Genomic DNA, 13540 nt, shown 5'->3' with positions numbered 1-13540 from the left:
TACAAGTAATCTGGTAAAAGGCCAAATAACTAATTTCGCTTATACTTCCGCCTGGGTCGCCTCGTTTTTTCGCTTTGTCTAATTCTCAATTTAAATTTGTTCTGTTCTGTTAGTTTTTATTTTAGTTTTAGTTTAGTTTATTCATAAAGGTATATTTGTGTTGCCTGTATTTTTAGTTGAGTTTCGTTTTTGCAATGCAAATTTAAACGTACAATGTTTGAATTTAAGTTTGAGTTCTTATTGGATGTACGTTCTTTCGTTTCCCTTCGTTTTTTTTTTACATTTTTTTTTTGTGTTTTCTATTTTCCACGCTGCATAGAGCTATGCACATATGGAATATACCTTTTTTGTGGGTTTTGTGTGAGTCAACGCTTGGCGTAAATCTTATATTCTCCTGCGGATTCATCAACATGGCTGCGGCTCCTTTCTGAAGCGCATTTGTTAGTGTTTAGCTGCTGAGTTTAAATATCTTGTTGTGTCAGCAGTATTCAAAATTGTTATCAAATAAATACAAAAAAAAACTGAAGGGTGTTTGAAATAAAAACGTGCAATCGCTTCCTCTTCTTGTTGTGTCTACAGCGGTGGCTTCTCCACTCCTGGGCGTCCCCCACGTCCTTTTGGTTTCCTGCCCTCCTTCTGCTTTTGCTTCTGCTGCGGCTGCGACTTCCCCTGGCCCCCTTGACGGCGTCAATTCAAGGAGGGCATGTGGGTGTCGTGCCAGTTGATCTCGATGTTGGGCCACTTGGTCTGCAGGCAGGTGACCATCGGGTTCGAGGTGCAGATCGACTTCAGATCGCCCTCCAGCAGAATGGCCGATCCGCAATAGTAGCGCACCTGCCGGGTAAACATTTTAATTTTAAATACAACATATCTCACAAACAGATTAGTTAGCTCACCCTGTTGCTCTCATTGGAGCCCGGTATGCCGTTGTAGTGCATCAGCTCAAAGGTATCCGGCGTGGAGCGGCGCTCCAGTGGGAAGAACTCGTCCATGAATGCGTTCAGCAGTATGATGCCCAAGTTCTCCGGATCCAAGCGCTTCTGCATGAGCGCCACGCTGCGAAGGGCATCGATTAAAAAAACAGGCTTTAAGGAACGACAGAGGTTTTAGCTTACTAGGCCGGCTCGCTGACCAAATTCAGGGCGGCAAGAACTTCGCGTAGCATTGTGGTCGATATGAAATTGTTACCCTCCGGGTCGTAGGACTTGAAGATGCGACGACCCGTCTCCGAGGGCGTCTCTGGCGAGACAAGCCTCTTTTCGTTGCTGAACAGAACTGGGGATTGGGAGTTGGATAAGATAAGAGTTATTGGGCAAAGGCAACCCAAGGCGAATGCACTTAAGGAGCTATCAACAAAAGGTCCGATTATCGGGATGACTCACCGGTTAAATGCGTATCGGAGCCCATCACCCAGACGGGGTAGCGTGGATTCTTGAAGAATGAGCCCACGGTGCAGTAGCGCATCTGCTCCATTAGCGTTATGAACCCGATGTCGCTCTGCTCGCAGATGCCGCGCAGCTTCAAACCGCCGACATCCTGCTCATTATCCCAGACATGGGCGACGGCGCGACCCGTTAGCATCAGATTGATCAGCGACTGGCCGCCGTAGCCATAGGTGCTGTGTATCAGGGGCTCCGACGTGTCCGATATGTCGGCGGCCACCAGCTCCGAGCCCTTGGTGAGGAACACCGAGTACATAAACAGCAGCACACCGTAAGTGTTCGCCAGCTGGCCGTAGTTCTCCATATAGTAGCGGGCCACAGAGGCGATGTCCTCGAAGTGGAGCGTGTGGAGGCGATCGTGGAACTCATCCGGCGACAGCTCTCGATGCGGATCCAGATTGGACAGCTGTTCCTGCAGCCACTCGTTGACCGAGCCGGGTGTGGCCTCGGCCGCCAGCTCCACGCCTCCGGCTGCCTCTTCGAACGATCCGGCTGGGCCAGCCGCAGCACCAGCAGCAGATCCTGCCTCGGCAGCTGGCGAGCGCTCTTTGGTTGAACCATCCTCCGTGGCGTTTCCACGACGGCGCAAGAGATGGACGATGCGGTATCGTGGCGCCCTGCAGTTCTTCAGGATGTTGCACAGCGCCTGGATCAGCAGGTTCTGGCACTTGTCGTAGGGAATCTGAGGGGTTAGGATGAGAGTGATTAAACTGGGGCTCCATTGCGGGGCAGCAGCAGTATACCCACCTCCGACAGCTTGACGCCCGGCATGTCCATGATAATTATCTTAAGCAAGTACGCCTGCACCGGCGCTATCACAGCACATGGGCCGCCCTGTTTTTGGACTAATGCCGACGGCTCCACTTTACTAAACTCGAATCCTGGATGGGTACAAGTTGCGGGTTAGTGATATGTTCATAATGTCAAAGTTAAAAATCTGAGAATGAGTATTTCACCAGCATCCTGATAACGTTTATATTATAATTCATTTACTAGCATTTGCAACTTTTTCATTGATTGAAATCGAATTATTGCCTTCAATTTGTTGACAAGGAATGGTATTTGGAAGATAAGGTTTAGAAGCTCCTAACTTTGCGAAAGTTCTGATCATAGAGTTGTACAAGAAAGTAAACCATCATAAGACAGCAAAAAGGTTTTAAAACTAAGTTCTCTTGATTTACAACCTGTTCCAAAACAAAACAGTTCAATACATCATTTTGACCACCAAAAACTCTTTATATTGGAATTGTTAGTTTTTGAAGGCATTTTCTCGGTCCCTAGCAGGTAATTTGAAGCGTGACATGGAATAAATAAAATAGAATCAAAGAATCTTTTTACAAGAAAAATAATACAATTAAATATTGAATCATAAAAAAGTAGGGACTATTTTGATATAGAATTTCTGTTGCTAAACCATAAAACGTTCTAAGTTCAGAGAACAAAATCACTCTTGCACATGAACTGGGATAAATCCCGGATTACTTTACTTAAGTTGATTATTTAAAAAGAGTTCTTTAACTCGAAAATGTAAAGTGAACACGCATGAACATGACTTGCGATAAGTTTAACTATTGTGTTGTAAATAACACTAAAATGGGTCAGGAATCAATTTTATACATTGAAAGGAGTTTTTTAGTTGTTTTGGCAAGAATAATTTTCAAGTTCCAAGAAGAATGTTCAGAATAATCAATTGGAATAAGTTGAAATATATGTTTAACAATTATCTTGGATTACTTTGCTCAAGACTAATGTACAAAATGTGTTGTTTAACTGGGAAAATAGGAGTACCCCTTAATAAGCATGACACCTGGGAAAGGTGGAAATATTCTAGGATAAGACATTTGCCCCATTTAGTCTACATTATTCAGCACTAACATTGAAAATGGTTTGTTTAATTGGGAAAAATGGAAGTAAACCTTTGAACATGACCTGGGTCAAGTTTTCGGATGCCCGTTCCCACTCCAATTGGGCACTCCATGGCTGGGAGCGAAAAAGGGCGCGCTTTTTCGCCTGCACTGGGTGGTGCACAATGTTAATAGAGGGTGGTGGTGATGGTCAAGGGGATGGGGCTGTTGATTGGGTGGTTACCTTGAGACCAACGCTTGAATACATCTTCGCGCACATTGTCGCCCCACAGCAGTTGCTTGATTTCGCGCAGTTCGCGCATATCGGTGGCGTTCAATTGCGGCAGCGGCAGCGGCTGCTGCTGCTCCAGCTGCATCGGGTGTTTCTTCTGCCCGCCAGACGCCAGCGGAGATGGCGATGGCGATGGAGAGGCAGCTGCTCCAATGGTGGTGGGGGGATTGCTGCTGCCGGGACTGGCGCTGCTGGCGGCTGGGCTGGTCGTTTGCGAGTGCGAATGCGAGTGCGCCTGCGATTCCAAGGCCGAGGCCGCCGAGGCCAACGTCATCGATGCCGCTGCAGTTTTTGGCGAGACGGAGGATGAGGATTCCTCGCCGCCGCGCTGCTCGCGCACGATTTCTTCGTTCATGTCCGCCAGAATGCAGAATGCTGAACGCTGAACGATGAACGCTGAACGATGCACTTCTCTTACCGCTCGCTACGCTCGTCCGCTGGTGGTCAGCTGCTGCTCCTCGCTCGGGCACGCCTCGGTTGCTTAAACTCTGCTTTAGATGGGATTCACTTGATTTTGGCCCACCAATTCGGTTGGCATTTTCGCCCAGCTTTTTTTTCTCTCTTTTTTTTTGGCGAATGCAAATGCAACAGTGTAGTGCTACCGCGAAGTTATCGATATATCGATAGTTCCCACCGTTCGCTGGCGTGTGATGTGCGTCAAGCTAGCGGCGGCAGCTTAACGGTGATTTAGGAACGGTGGAATGTTGAGCCGCGATAGCCGAGACACCCACCCAACATAGGTATATCTGGTATTTTATGGTATATATCAACAGTACGGTCTCACCAAAGTGTTGGCAGCGATAGCCGAGACACCATACCCAGATCTAAACATATTCACCACTGCAGGGAGTGCCGTCCACCGGATACTGCTGTGGTCAAAAAAATTAAGGTGAATTTCCAACTTAAGCTTCGCGGGCCAATTCTCTTTTTTTTGATAAATGGAATTTCTTAGACTTCCTGGCATAACAAGAAATACTCCCTTACCTTTGTGGAAATGATGATTAGGCCCAAAAAGATGTGAGCGCTAAAAATATTACATTATTACAAGCTCCATTTTATTAACATTGATAAATATTTCTGTCTAACTAATTAATAGTATTAGTAGGTCCACAAAAATGGTCATAATAATAAAAGTATTCTCCGAACCTAAACCTATTCAATAAAAAATACTAGACTTGGAAACTCCCAATAAAAAGTGTAAGACTAAAAACACAGAACTGAGGATGTTATAAATCTCGGAAAATATATAACTTAAATATGAAAGGTAAGATAAATAAATGTTTTTGAATAGTAAAGAAAGATAACTCTGGACCCTAACCGGCAACTTCAAATTCTGGGTAATAATAATATTTTAATATCGCAACTACTCGAACTGCGTCGGCTTTCATAACTTGTAGTCTTTATTTTTAAAACAATACACATATTAATATTGGATGCACTTAAATTTACAATACATATCTATATAATCCATAATCATCGGCGCTCAAATCAAAACATATATCATTTGATCTCGAGGGAATTGTGCCGAGGTCCCCGGACTCCGCATTCCGGCTTCCGGACTCTGCCGTATCCCAACCAATCTGCTCCGCCGCTCCGAATGCGCCTTAGTACATAAACACATATATTATATCTGCACGGATCTATACACACATACATATGGTTCGATTCGATTGATGGTTGGTCTTAGCTTTTGGTTTTCTTCGCTGTGATGTGATACGTTTGCAAAACATCGACTAGAGTACGGATAGAAATGAGCGGAGAGGCAAGCACATCAGGATACTGGATGCAGGATACGGGATCGCGAGATCTCCCGCCATCCTCCCATTCGATCCCAGTCCCAGTCCCATCCTAGGTGATCAGCCGTGGCGCGTGCAGTCCATGCACGTTCTCGATGGGCGGGCAGTGGGTGGCTCCTGGCGGCCCCCAGTCGTGGAGGCCGCGCGAGTTGGCCAGCCGATGGGTCAGCCGGTGGGCGATGCTGAAGCCACCACTGCCCTCCAGCTGGGTGAGCACGATGATAACTTGTCTGTGGGTGTTGCAAGTATACATACAATTAGCTAGTTGCACATTCGATGGGCAGGGCAGGAAGAAGGACCTACCTCTGCAGCGGCGGCACCGAGTCCACCGTCTTGAGCTCGCCCCGCGTGGACACCACATTGTAGCTCTCCTGGCAGTCGCACTTCACATGGATCCACTTGTTCTCGTGCCGGTTCTCCACCATCACAACCAGACCCGCCCAGCCCTGCAAAGGAAAGCCATCTGGTGTAAGAGCGAAAATTCCGTGGAACACCGATGTCTGTGGAGCACTTGCCTTGGTCAGATAGTAGGCGGTCATGCCCTCGCGCCCCTCGTGCCGCTGCCCCTTAGTTAGGGTCAGGCTGATGATGGCGTCGGCCAGGAGGTGCGGCGAGGGACTTATCTGCTCCACCAGCAGTCGCTTAGAGCTGTGTATCGCCAGGATGCATTGCGGATACTGGTGCGGATCCTCGATGCCCGTGTGCCAGTGATTGAAGGCCAGGCAGACGAGCAGGTAAATATCCCGCTCCAGCATCTTGTGGCAGCCCACGAATCCGCGCACCTGGAGTACAAGATTGCTTTAGCCTAAACCCATGCAATGGGTAGGGGGAGAGACCCACCTGCCGCTTGCTGTGCTCCACCAAACGACCAATTTCCGGCGCCGCCGGTGAGCGGGTGCGGAATATCACAACGCACAGGTCCAGCTGCGAGCGCTGCGATTTTTCCGAGTTGCGCTGTCCCTCCTGGAAGAGTGTGAACTCCGCCTCCGTCGGCTCCAGAACGGTGAGCAGCACACAGGAGATGGAGCACAGGGGCTGCAGGGTGCCCTGCAACCGCACCTCGTTCCAGCCGGAGCGCACCTTGCAGATGTCGATGCAGTCGAAGTAGTTGAGCACATCCTCGAACGAGATCCAGAAGACGCCCTCGCTGGCGCCGTGTGGCATCAGAGCGTCCCGCAGATCGTCCGTCCACAGGGAGGAGTCATCCGACCAATCGCCACGCCACGAGTAGTGACCCCATGGATTGCGCAGCTTGAGCAGCCGATGTCCCTGGATGTCCTTCACGTCCAGCACCGAGTAGGCGTGCCGTGGGCGCAGCCCCTTCTGCTGATACTCCTCCTCGTCCACCTAGCATTAGGGATGAGCAGTTGAGTAGTTATAGTACATATATATATACGAATTTGCAGAACCCACCTTCATGTTGCCACCGCCACAGCTGGCGCCCATGAGGAATCGAACGCAGCGCGAGCTCAGCAGCTGGGCCCATATCAGGTCCTTGTCCAGCTCATCCTCGCTGGGCATGGGCAGGCTGCTCGCCTGTAGCGGTATGCTCTCGCAGGGCGCTCCCGTCAGCGTGGCCAGTCCCTCGATGGCCCGGCCGGAGACCAGCGCCTCGTAGCAGCCGTGGATCTTGGCCACCGCCTTCTCGATAAGCGGCACCCAAAGCTGCTTGCGCTTGGCCTGCGAGTAGACCAGATGGCCACGCTTGTCGCAGGGCAGCAGATCATCCACCAGCACCGTCGTCCACTTGCCATCCTTGCAGAGGCGCACCTGGTATGCCCCCTGGCCGCATATCTCCTTCGTGACCAGCACCTCCTTGACCAGATCCTCGCGCTCTGCCAGCACTGCCAGAGCGCTGAGCAGCCAGCAGTTGCCCAAGACGCCCTGGCAAATGTCCGAGGGTAGCGGGGTGCGAAACACAGCCCACGGCGGATACGCCCCGCCGTCGCAGTTGATCTCGTGCGGTCGACGCCATTGCACCACTGGATTGCCGTCGCCCGCTCCGCTCGCCGGATTGTAGTACAAGCTCTTCGGCGCCGGCGGAAACGAATCGTCCACGAAGAGTTCGCTGTTGTCACGGCAGTACTGGATGATGTTCTGCCACTTGGTTAGCGCCTCGGTCTCTTCCAGCTGGCGCAGGTTCTCCATTAGCTTGCTCTCCTGCCGAATGTCCGCCGGGGTGAGGGCCACTCGAATCGATTTCCTGGCCAGAGCCTCGCCCAGCACAGCGCTCGCCAGGCCTCGCGGGCTCGAGCAGATTTCGCAGACGACGGAAGCGGCACAGTTGTCGTACGTGCATGCCGGACACTGCCACTTCTTTGAGCTGGAATTGGTTACGGCTCCGGCTGCGGCTGCGGCAGCGGCTCCCGATGCCGACACCACCGATGCGGAGCCCACACCCTGGCCCTGCTGTAGGTTGTAGCCAGCCAGGCCGGCGATGGAAATGTTCCTGGGCACAATGGAGCCGCCGGTGCTGTGGCGTTTAGGTATTGCGCCTGAAGAGCTGGAACTCCTCTGCTGCGGCTGCTGGAGCGATGGCAGTGGCTGCATCCTGGGTGAGGGACTGCGTGAGCCACGCAACCCAGCCGCCGATGTGGTTGGAATCTGCAGCAGCGGCATGGGCAACGCCACCGAAGCCAGCGGAAGATTTAAAGCTGTGGGTGCTTTGATGACCTCGCTGCCGCTCGACTGATGGCCAGTGGCTCCACTGCCACCGCCGCTTCCGCCTGCACCTCCTCCCGCAACGGCTGCTGCATCCTGTTCCTCATATGACTGGCCATCCGGTCGCTCACGCACCGCCTCCATGGCCATCGAGAGCTGCGGCTGGCGGTGCGATTTGCAGGCACTGCACACCGGCGAGTGAAGCGAGTTCTTCAGCGTACAGTGGTCACAGGTCCAGAACTCGCCCTTCCGCAGCGTCATGTCCTCGATTGAGGAGATGCTCTTCAGCTTGGAACCGCCGCAGACCACACACGCCATGGCCGTCGAGTAGTTGACCAGGGTGCACTTCTTGCAGGTCCAGGGCTCGTCGCGGGGGGTTTCTGGAAGAGCACAATCGGGCGTTACGATTTGGATTTACATGAAAGGCGGCGAACTTTACCTTTTTCCTGACCCAAGGAGGACACAACTGCCTGCTGTTGCAGCTGCTGCTGGAGTTGCTGCTGGATCTGCTGCTGGAGCTGCTGCTGCTCCAGCTTGGCCTCACACATCTCGCAGGTCTGCAGCCAAAGTCGATTGTAGGCATAGGAACATTTGATGCATGTCCACATCTTGCTGCGGCTGCCGTTGTTGTTGCCCAGCTGTGCTTTATTGTCGTGGCGCGTGGCAGCCACGGCTCCTGCTGCTGCAACTATCGCCGCTCCAGAGGATGCTGTTGCCGCTATTGCGGATGTGGCTATTATCAGGCGGCTGCTGCTGCTCCCTGGATCATGCGTACTGCAAATCGAAAACAAAACAATCAATTATCTTGCAGTCAAGTTCAAAATTCATTAATAATGGGAGATAAACGAAATCATAGACGACCACACGAGCTGTCATAACTCAGAGGAATCAGCATATTTCAAAAGCTATATTAAATAACTCCTTACAAGGATGTTTTCTTTGCAATTACCTCACAAGAGTTATGACAATCTGTCGCCGGTACAAATCATAAACATATAGTTACACAAATTTGCTTAAATAAATAACATATAACAGGCAGAAATAATAAGCTAGCAGCCGGGTAAAAAACGCGAAATATAAACAGAAGGCCCCGAGTGACTAAGCGCCACGCAAATTATCAGCAAACAAATAAAAGAGAAAAACCTAGCCAACTGATAAGCGAAACAAAGGCGTGTTTTTGTTTGGAGGGATAGGAAGTTGGATGGGTGTGGGCTAATCTCGCTCGCTCGCCTGCTGGCAATTACATTTTCGATTCGGTCGTCTTGCGCGGTCCCTTCCACACCTTGGCGTAGATGGAGTGCTCCTCCACCTGAGACTCGGAGTCGCTGGCCTCGCCGCTGCCATCGGTGCTGGTGCTGGTGCCCAGTCCTGTGAGGGATTCGCTGACCGCATCCTGACCGCTGACCTCCCCACTGCCATTGTTGTTCGCATGCGTTTCAATTGCGTTGGCAATCTGTTGCTTCTTCTTGAGCTTGTGCTGCTTGTTCACCTGCGCATAGATGGGCATGGTGGCCAATGGTGGTTGTGTTGGCTCCAACGACGATGCCTTCCCACAGGCAGAGGGCGAGCCCACAATGGCCACTGCCGTGGCGGCCGCCTGTGCCGCCTGGGCAGCAGCTGCTCTTAGTTGCTGCTGGGCCAGGGCCACGCACTCGTTCTCATACAACTTGTTGCTGCTCCCGGAGCTGCTGCTGTTGTTGTTTATGCTGTTGCTGTGGCTGTTGCTGTTGCTGCTGCTGCTGTGATGATGGTGATGATGATGATGATGATGGTGATGACTGGAGCTGGAGGAGCCGGAGGAGCTGTTGGCCATTGGCTCCGACCACTCGTTGACGGCTATGAAGACGCCGTTCCGCGGAATGGTGAACTGCGTTGGATTCATACTCACTGCTGCTGGCTCCCGCTGGTTCTTCCTCTGCAGCTGCTGCTGTGGATTCGCCGGCGACTTCTGCTGCTGCTGCTCCTGCTGGATATTCAGATTCTGATTCAGGTTCAGATTAAGGGGCTGACGCAGGGGCTTCATCTGTCCTTGGCCAGCGTCCTTGGTGGCCGACCGCGAGAGCGTGGTGATGGTGAAGTTGTACTTCCGCTTGGCCCCGCTCTCGCGCACCACCTTGTGGTTCTGGTTCTTGTTATTGTTGTTCTGCTTGCGCCGGCAAAACGTGTCGTTGGCGATGGCGAAACGGGAGTTGCTGCAGGCGGCAATGGGGGGAATCCCTGCGAGAAATCGGAGAGGGATTAGATGGATTTTTGGTTTTTTTTTTTTCTAACTTAAAACTATTTCGCAGGAGTAAGGTAGTTATTTTTGCCATTTGCTAATTTCATTATGATCATGATCATAAGTTTTGCTTTCATATACAAGGTCTTCATTTATCAATTTGTCCAAATATATTAATTAAACTAATTATATAAAGAAAAATTAATTATATCATTTTATAACTTGAATAAGCTTTACATATTACGTCTCCCTTTTCATATATAACTCTTGTTCTATTAATTAGAACCCAGCTCTTAATTATTGAAGAAAATGTTCTGTAAATATATTATTTCCATAGCTTATCTATATCCATCTCATCTGTATACCAACTATATGAGACTTAACTATACGAAACTATAATCTATCGTTATAAGATCTGTATCAGTGTTATTTGATTTCATAATATTAGCATCTTTCCATAGGCCTTAAATTCTTGTTCTAACCATTATCTACTTATATACCATTAAGTTCTGATCTGTGATGCAAGATCTCTTTACATCATGGACTGGGAATGTTAATGATCTCAGGTGTAGATATCTGAAAACCCTCTGCGGAACGCACCTGTCAGCTGAGGCGCCGGCTTGACCTGCGGCAGATTGAATATGTCCTTGCTCTGGTTGTTCGCATAGCAGATGTGACAGCTGCGTCCGGAGGCGCTCTTGTCAATGGCGGTGCTCAGGCTCTGAGTGCGCCGCAGTCCCGAGCCAGATCCCGAACCAGATGCCGATCCCGATCCAGATCTACCTTTGAGGTGCCTCTTGTGCGAGTGCTGGGAATGTAACTGATGCTGATGGTGCTGCTCCTCCAGCTCCTGATGGAGGTAGTGATGATGGTGATGTGGATGCGGATGGTCCGCAGCCAGCAGCTCGCCGCGATTGCCCAGGCTGCCGGCCAGCTCCTGGCTCCTGCCGCGGTCGGCGGCAATGGCGTCCTTGTAGATGGGCGCCAGATAGCTGACCGTGTCGCAGATGAGGCAGTGCCAGGTGACCGAGCTGTTGTCCGTGCCGCAGGCGTGGCACACCCACCGCCGGTTGAGGGCCGGATTCGAGAAGTGGCGGTACAGCTCGATGGAGCTCTTGATGTACTTGCGCGTGTCCTCGCAGTCGACACAATTGGCGGGCAGGTTTTGGCTGTTCCGCTGCGGTCTCTTCAAGCATCCGCGCAGCAGGGACTTGTACACATGCTTGTACTCGCTCCTGCAAAATAGGTAAATGGGGTTTTTCGCTTTTTTGTCGTCGGGTTTGGTTTGGATTGGATGGGTTTTGGTTTTGGTTTTGGTTTCGGATTTTGGATATTGGATCTTTGATTTTGGTTAACTTTCTGTTCTGCTGACCGCAAAGGTTATCTCAATGACTGCCCATTTTTGCTGCCCTCCGCTCGTCCGTTCGCCTCGGGAGTGGAGTTCTTTTGCGAGCGAGTTCGCGAATCGAATCGATAAACTTGTAAACAATGCTTCTTTATCCAAATCGATTTTCCCCAATTCTCGCTGCTCGGCTGTTTTGTTGTTGCTTCTGCCGCTGCTGTGTATACATGCTCTCACGCACACACTCACACACGCTCAGGGACAATCGCCAGTGCCGACGTCTTGGCTTTAAAAGCTAGCCTTAATAAGCTCTTTTTAATCATAAAAACTAATTGGTAAAACAGTTCTTTTAACTTTATATTGTGCCTATTGAGCCTTCTCCGGAAACTCACACTTAACAATTATGGTTCCTTTTTTCAAAATCAAAAAATAATTGTTTCAATAAACGATAAAAAAAATTTTTTTTTGCTTATCCTAATTCGAATTATATTTGGGCCTAAGTTAAATATAAAATACTATACTATCGTTTTCCACCATATCGTTTTCCTCTCCTAGCAATTTAATAGGTTTTTCGAACTCAAAGCAATGATAAAGTTCTACCTCTAAATAGGTACCTATATTTATAACAGAGTAGCCCTAACCTACATCAAATCATCAAAACAAGTTGGTTTTTATAGTTACCATTCCAAGCTAAATAAATATTAAATATAATATTAAGTATTTAAGAAATATGGTATTTTAGATCCAACAACTTTGTGGGTTTTTCAACTTAAGTGTTCAGAATTAAAGGAATTAAATATGGTAGGATTAAGTTTTATGTCTGGATATATTTATAGCAAAATTGTTTATAGAATTGTTATAGAACACATTTCAAACTCTCTATTGCCAATGAAACTATGCGACTTATGGAGACTTCGAGTTTTATAGTCAAAGGGGAACTAAAACATGATCCTTTCCTCTAAAAGCTCTGGTAAAAATCTAGCGATTTTGAAAATAATGGATTTTAATATGTACATTCATACATACTTCAGTCTGCAGTAATTTGTAGCTTTAAGTTTAAATTTAAATTTAAAAAAATCTATTAAGCTAAGATGTAGTGATGCATACTCTATATTTATGTGCTTTCCATTTCCTATAGGTTGATATACCTTTAGCTAGCATTATTATGCTCCAACTGGGTGTCAGCACTGGCGCTCACACGGACACACACACACGCACACTGGGGGCACAGGCTGTTTGTTTTTGTGGCGACCGCTGCGCTTACCTGGCAACCGCCGCCCTGCCCTTCTCCTTCTCCCTGTCCCTGTCCTTGTCCGACTGCTCCTTCTCCTTCTCCGCCTGCTCGTGCTCCAGTGCATCATCAGCTGTCCAGGAGGCGGTGACCCTTCGCTGCTGCTGCTGATGTTGTTGTTGTTGTTGGGGGAACACCTTGCGAACGGTGCCGCAATTGAAGCACTTTAGAGATTCCGTGGGATTGATCGTGTTGCACTTGGTGCACGACCACTGCAGCACGGATGAGATGGTGCCCATTTCGCGGGGGAATCGCTGCGGTTTTTTTTTTTATGTTGCAAGCTAAGCTTATCCTGCTGCTGCTGTTGTTGTTGTTGTTGTTGGCTGGCTGGCGGGGGAGTGGATGCGGGGGAGGTGGATGCGAATGTGGCTGCTGTGGAAGTGGTGCCCGGAACTGCCAATGGAAGTGGTGGCCGGGCGGAGATGGAGATCGATTAGGAGGACCAGTGCCAGTGCCCGGGACCAAAACGAGAACCAAGCGATGGCTTTGGCTTCCAACAGTTGCACGCCGCGTTCTCCGTTTCGTCGCCGTTCCGTTTCGTTTCGTTTCACACCATTTTTTAACTGTTGCCGCCAGGGTTGTCGAGGTGCGCGGATGCCCGCACCTGCAGGGTTGTCCGAATCCGAGTGTGTGAACCCGCATGGCCAGTGTTGC

General features: G+C 49.7%; 2 protein-coding genes across 4 annotated transcripts; both read right to left on the bottom strand.

Annotated features, from left to right (window-relative positions):
* Positions 1-249: 249 nt before the first annotated feature.
* LOC119556909 (ubiquitin carboxyl-terminal hydrolase MINDY-3 homolog) lies at positions 250-4168 on the bottom strand. Its single transcript, XM_037869396.1, has 6 exons — positions 3531-4168; positions 2190-2323; positions 1383-2124; positions 1116-1275; positions 897-1056; positions 250-834 (listed from the first exon to the last, which is right to left on the bottom strand). Exons 1-6 carry the CDS (start codon positions 3931-3933, stop codon positions 688-690), a joined length of 1746 nt encoding a protein of 581 aa, XP_037725324.1. The 5' UTR covers positions 3934-4168; the 3' UTR covers positions 250-687.
* Positions 4169-4955: 787 nt separating this feature from the next.
* On the bottom strand, positions 4956-13449 carry LOC119556202 (calpain-D). Of its 3 annotated transcripts, XM_037868156.1 has the most exons (9): positions 12860-13444; positions 10854-11488; positions 9280-10252; positions 8475-8809; positions 6788-8415; positions 6215-6721; positions 5890-6156; positions 5678-5820; positions 4956-5604 (listed from the first exon to the last, which is right to left on the bottom strand). In XM_037868156.1, exons 1-9 carry the CDS (start codon positions 13123-13125, stop codon positions 5427-5429), a joined length of 4932 nt encoding a protein of 1643 aa, XP_037724084.1. In that variant the 5' UTR covers positions 13126-13444; the 3' UTR covers positions 4956-5426. The 3 variants fall into 3 exon arrangements, with proteins under 3 accessions (XP_037724084.1, XP_037724085.1, XP_037724086.1); XM_037868157.1 differs by lacking the exons at positions 9280-10252; positions 10854-11488 and having other exon boundaries at positions 12860-13443; XM_037868158.1 differs by lacking the exons at positions 4956-5604; positions 5678-5820; positions 5890-6156; positions 6215-6721; positions 6788-8415 and having other exon boundaries at positions 8669-8809; positions 9924-10252; positions 12860-13449.
* Positions 13450-13540: the final 91 nt, after the last annotated feature.

This window comes from Drosophila subpulchrella, chromosome X, assembly GCF_014743375.2.
Source record: "Drosophila subpulchrella strain 33 F10 #4 breed RU33 chromosome X, RU_Dsub_v1.1 Primary Assembly, whole genome shotgun sequence".
Lineage (NCBI taxonomy): Eukaryota > Metazoa > Arthropoda > Insecta > Diptera > Drosophilidae > Drosophila > Drosophila subpulchrella.
The sequence above is the reverse complement of the archived record's forward strand: the minus strand, read 5'-3'. Positions and strand labels throughout refer to the sequence as shown.